Below are 5,609 nucleotides of genomic sequence, written 5' to 3'. Positions count from 1 at the left end.
GGTTATTGGCCTACACGCCGTTCGGTAAATAAGAGATGTCTCATCCGGTTGAGCTGTTGCAATCAGTCTTTAGGAGATCCAACATGATTGTATTAAACCTTAAGCAATCAGGGTTCCGTACTGAACTCGAATGTGCGCCCTTCGGAAGAGACAACAATGCGAACTACTAACTGTTATGCCGGTTTGGCCCGATCAAGACTTTTATCCCTCAGAATGAGACTAAATATGTGGGTCTTGTATCTCCAAAAATTCCCCTTAAAGAAACTCATGGAGATTACAGCCATCAATGCCCATGCATGCCAAAATCCAGAGAAGTAACATGAAAAAAGATCTTCTTCTGTAGGGTTTATATATCGAGTATATTCAGTAAATAAAACAAACATGACAGTTGCATTTTAGATGCCAATGCTTTGGAACTAGACTAGATCTGAGGTAGCGTTAAGTTCTTCTAAACGCTTCCTTTCAACTTTCGCACATTTCAGGAAAATAAACATGGCCGCCGTCGATAAAAAGACCGTGAAAGCAACCAAGGCCAAGTCAAAGGAATCTGGGCGAAATACCAAGATTGCCAACCCCAAGGAGATTAACATGATCCCGGTTGCCAGCAGCATCAACTGCACGAAACAAGTAATGCACGAAAATGAATCACAAACGGGTTGATTAGCGAAAACAAAATTACAGTAGTACTACTGGTTTATTAGGTCCCTTGCAGGCGTCAATCGGCAAATAGTACCTCTGGTACTCCGGGTGTGCTAATAGCAGTTGTCAATTCGCATGGTTCGGGCTCACATGTCTTCTTCTGGTCCCGCCGTTTGATAAGCCACAGGTGGATCATGACCATGGAGTAGAGGAAGGTGATGGCGGTGAAGATTACGTTGTACCAATGCCCTAGATCCGACCACAAAAACAAGGCGTACATGACGAAGAAAACGAACATGAAGAAAGTGACCATCACGTGCTGCATGCATGCACACACAAAATTAGTAAGCACCATTGATGGAATCATGGACGTACAAACTCACATGAACACACCAAGATCGAATTAGCCTTGGTAGCTGATGATATAGAGAGCACGTACGTACCTGAAAGACTTTGTCGTCGTCCTCCTCGTCGTCGTCAAGGTGCGCCGCTGATCCAGCCGCCGGTGACGGCTGCCCTTTGCCTTTGGTGGTCTCCACTGAAGTGCTGCTCGGCAGCTCCTCGGAGATTATCTTCGTCATGCTGCTGGTAAGGAACAAGATCGCTGTGCTGCGTGGAATCAGGGAGGGAGGGATGGAGGGAGGGAGGGTAACAAGGTTGCGACGCAGAACCCCTACCTCTACCTAGATATTTTACATGCCGTATAACAACCTCTATCTTCTAACTAACAGACGTTCGGCAGATCATAACAACCGGCTGGATGAAAGTGAACGTTTCAGCAACGTAATGTACACCTTTTAACATACCCTCTCAATCTCATTATCTCAACAAACTTTCACAAGATCGAATCTCAAATAAAATAAAATTACATAAGATTGAGATTGTTATATAGCATGTAGGGATGGTGTTTGAAGCGATCTTGTGCCACCCTTCTCTCATATATATTCTGTCCGTGCGGGTACGGCATGAAAAGAAAAAAACGGTTGCCCCCCACAAAAAGAAAGGCGTTGGCAATGAGATATGTTTGCTCCGACGTTGTAACGCCAACGAGGTGGAACTCTAGGGTGCTGAAATTTAACTCTGCCGGGAGAGAATTTTTTTTTCTTTGACGAAGAACAGACTTCAATGTGGAAGTGTTGTCGAGTTAATTTATTATTACTCACCCTAGAAAATAACTAAGAAAATGCACCTTCCAAATCGAGGCTTCAGACTAGACTAGAGCCTTGTGATCTTTGCATCTCTCTCTAAGATTCGTTCCAGATTGAATTCCGCAACTGTCATGATTAAAACTATCAACGATGTGGAAACCGAGACCAATAACGCGATGAAGGCCAAGTGATGCAAGTCCAGCCGGAAGATGAAGACCATCAACCCCAAGAACAACAACGTGCCCCCTCTCATGCCCATTGCCCAACATCAACATTGACGTCAATTGCATCTGCATGCAACACCACATGAATAAGTCATGCCAAGTGAACTCGCGGAACAATACATCTGGTAACCATCTACTATACCTGTGGCCTGGTGGGGTTTTCTTCATTATAACCATTTTCCCGTTCCCTTCTCTTCTCGTCCCGGTGTTTGACGAGCACTAGATTGATCATTACTGTTGAGTAGAGGTACACGGAGGCCCGTGCAGTAGTAAACGTTTTAAATTGGACACTGGCCCAACGTTTTAGATTGAGGTGGTTGTAGGGGCAAGCAATGCGTTGAAGTAGGGACATAATGAGAGGGGCTTGGGGAACCACAGTTTCTTTAGAGAATTGGAATTCTCAAAATAAGAAGAAAGAAACTCACAAGTACCATGCTTCAGTGGTGATCTTCTTCTATAAGGTTTGTCGAGTTTATTATATTAAGAAAACGAACTTGGCAGTTGCATTTTAGATACCTAGGCTTTCGACCTGGACTAGATCTGAGCCATCTTCACATTTTTCACCAACAATCTTCTTCCTGTTAATTTTCACAACTTTGAGCAAAAAAAAAAACATCCCCACCGTTAATAGAAATTAAAATTTTCTTTGAACACAAAAAACAAATATAAAAACGATTTGAAAAAAAATACACTGTTTTAAATAAGGAAAACAGAGAAACCAAATTATTAAATTACCATGATCTGAATTTTTTTCAAATTGCTATGCTGTAGAAATGAGAGAATATTTCTTTTCCATAGACCAAAACATGTCATCTGTTTAAATGCTGTCTCTTAATAATAAATACGACATCTCTTAATCATACAAAATATCATCTCTTAATATAGAAATGCCATGTGTTCATATATATTCCCGTTCAAAGATCATATCTTAAAAAAATACGATCTCTTATATGTAAGTCTTTTTTAGAGATTTTAATATAGATTATATATGGATGTATATAGACATATTTTAGAATGTAGATTCACTCATTTGCTCTATATGCATTCTATATTGGAATCTCTAAAAAGACTTATATTTAGGACACGGGAGAGTAATAAATAAAATGCCATGTGACATAGTTTGAAATTTTTAAAAACCGACATGTTGATTTTTCCTAGAGAAAGTGCCATTTGGTAAAAATAAAAAAAAGGGAGACCGGGATTTGCCCAGGAGACCCAGGTGGAAGTTTGTATTGCCAGCTAGTGTGGTGGCTCTAGTCTCTACTACTATTAAACAAGTAAATATATTCATCGCTAAGTACACCTAACCTAATCTGCATCTAGCAACCCCGATCAATTACAGCTCTGGCACCGGAGGAAAAATTACGCACCTAGCGTCCGCCTCCCGTCAAAAGGAAAGAAAACGCAAAAGAAATCTAACACCGCCGCCGCTGCCGCCGTTTGCTCCAGATGTCCAATATCATCTCTTAATATAGAAATGCCATGTGTTCATATATATTCCCGTTCAAAGATCATATCTTAAAAAAATACGATCTCTTATATGTAAGTCTTTTTTAGAGATTTTAATATAGATTATATATGGATGTATATAGACATATTTTAGAATGTAGATTCACTCATTTGCTCTATATGCATTCTATATTGGAATCTCTAAAAAGACTTATATTTAGGACACGGGAGAGTAATAAATAAAATGCCATGTGACATAGTTTGAAATTTTTAAAAACCGACATGTTGATTTTTCCTAGAGAAAGTGCCATTTGGTAAAAATAAAAAAAAGGGAGACCGGGATTTGCCCAGGAGACCCAGGTGGAAGTTTGTATTGCCAGCTAGTGTGGTGGCTCTAGTCTCTACTACTATTAAACAAGTAAATATATTCATCGCTAAGTACACCTAACCTAATCTGCATCTAGCAACCCCGATCAATTACAGCTCTGGCACCGGAGGAAAAATTACGCACCTAGCGTCCGCCTCCCGTCAAAAGGAAAGAAAACGCAAAAGAAATCTAACACCGCCGCCGCTGCCGCCGTTTGCTCCAGATGTCCGGCGTGGGTCGCCACCGTGCCTGGCGCCGCCGCCACGCGTGCCCGTGCCGAGGTCAGTTAACCGGGGTTTGCTGAGCGGAGAAATCCCAAGGCAAAAGAGTCGTCGCCGTGCAGGAAGCTCTCCTCTGCCCAGCCCGCTGGTGCCGTTGCCTTCAGGTTCAGGCCAAACCACACGGCTTCGGTGAGATGGCCGCCTCTGCTCCCCAATGGCGACGTTCTCTTCTAGGCGGCTACACCATTCCGTCCTCTGCCAGATCGGCGCCGCGAGGGACGTGGACGCACGCGGGGCGGCCGGCAGCGAGTGAACGATAGTGCGCGTGCGAGTGTGCGGCGCGGAGCACGTATCTCCTCCCCGCCGCTGCCGAGTTACCTGCTCCCAGCGATGCCCTCTTGTCTCATCCATACAGGTCTGCCCCCTGACATCTCTTTTCCCTCTCAATCTCTTCATCTCTTGTTTGTTTTCTCAAACTCACATAGATCAGAAAGCTCTTGATCCACCAAAAAGCTGAATCATGTGCGTTGGTTATCCAGTCAGGTTTCTTTCCTTTTATCAACTACTCATTTCTGAGAGTATTTAACCAAAAACTACCACATTTCATGGGGACGTGCCCAGAAACTATCACTTTACGAATTTGTGTCGAAAACTACCATTTTTTTGCTAATCTGTGACTAAAAACTACCATGTCAGAAAAGTGCCCGATTCGCCTCTTCTAAACGCCTTTTTGACAGGATGGGCCCACAAGTCGGATTGACCGTTAACTTTGACCGTTATTACAAATGGGACCCACACGTTAACCCTCTTCTTCCTCCTCACTCCCTCTCTTTGGCATTTCTACAAACACCTTGTGTGCACCTGCAGTTCGCCCGAGATCCTGACCGACGCGCCCTTCTCGGGCGAGCTGAGCGCGTGGCTCTGGATGCTGCTGCCGTCCCCGGCCTACTCCTCGAGCAGGTCTCCGACCAGGGCGCTGGCGGAGGAGGGCCAAGGTCGTCCTCGGCGTCGGCCCAGACGACGTCGTCAGCTCGGTCGAAGCCAGCTGCGCCATGGAGTTGCCGCTGAAACCCGTCCAGTTCTGCCCGCCCTCCAGCATCACGTCCACCTCTAGCACGGAGTACCCCGTATGCGACGATAGCAACTTCATGGAGTCGTAGCAGAGCTCGAACGGCGCCACCGCCGGCCTGACCCTCCTCGCGCTCCTGCCCATGGCGCGGTCGAAGGCCGCGATCAAGGGGCGGTACACGTCGTGGCGAAGCCCCGTGTAGCGGACCGTGGTGGAGAAGCCGACGATGAGCGCACCGGCGCTTGTGAATGCCACACGCGCTCCGTCCATGGCGATGCCATTGCTGGCCGAGACGTAGTAGCCGGGGTCTCCGGCGAACGGGCGGCGCAGCGGGACCCCCTCGGACAGGAGCGTTGTGACTGCCGGCCGGTCAGCCCGGCGAGTGAGGAAGAAAGGGCCGCCGTGCCGCGCCCGCGCGGTCGCCATCTGTAGGATCGAAAGTATGTCTAGAGGGGGGGTGATTAGACTACTTGACCAAATAAAAACTTAACC

General features: G+C 45.9%; 1 protein-coding gene across 1 annotated transcript; it reads right to left on the bottom strand.

Moving 5' to 3' along the window:
• Positions 1–4,286: 4,286 nt before the first annotated feature.
• LOC125528534 (chitinase CLP-like) lies at positions 4,287–5,543 on the bottom strand. Its single transcript, XM_048692989.1, has 2 exons — positions 5,018–5,543; positions 4,287–4,426 (listed from the first exon to the last, which is right to left on the bottom strand). Exons 1-2 carry the CDS (start codon positions 5,541–5,543, stop codon positions 4,287–4,289), a joined length of 666 nt encoding a protein of 221 aa, XP_048548946.1.
• Between the last annotated feature and the right edge of the window lie 66 nt (positions 5,544–5,609).

This window comes from Triticum urartu, unplaced genomic scaffold, assembly GCF_003073215.2.
Source record: "Triticum urartu cultivar G1812 unplaced genomic scaffold, Tu2.1 TuUngrouped_contig_4941, whole genome shotgun sequence".
Taxonomy (NCBI): domain Eukaryota; kingdom Viridiplantae; phylum Streptophyta; class Magnoliopsida; order Poales; family Poaceae; genus Triticum; species Triticum urartu.
Note: the sequence above shows the minus strand (reverse complement) of the source record. Positions and strands in the feature narration are given on the sequence as shown.

What these genes read in the sequence shown, in the direction of transcription:
- LOC125528534 (XM_048692989.1), bottom strand. Translation starts at nt 5,543, where the DNA reads ATGGCGACCGCGCGGGCGCGGCACGGCGGCCCTTTCTTCCTCACTCGC. An exon ending in CCTCCTCCGCCAGCGCCCTG is followed by an intron (nt 4,427 to 5,017) that starts GTCGGAGACCTG and finishes CGCTGGGAGCAG; the next exon opens with GTAACTCGGCAGCGGCGGGG.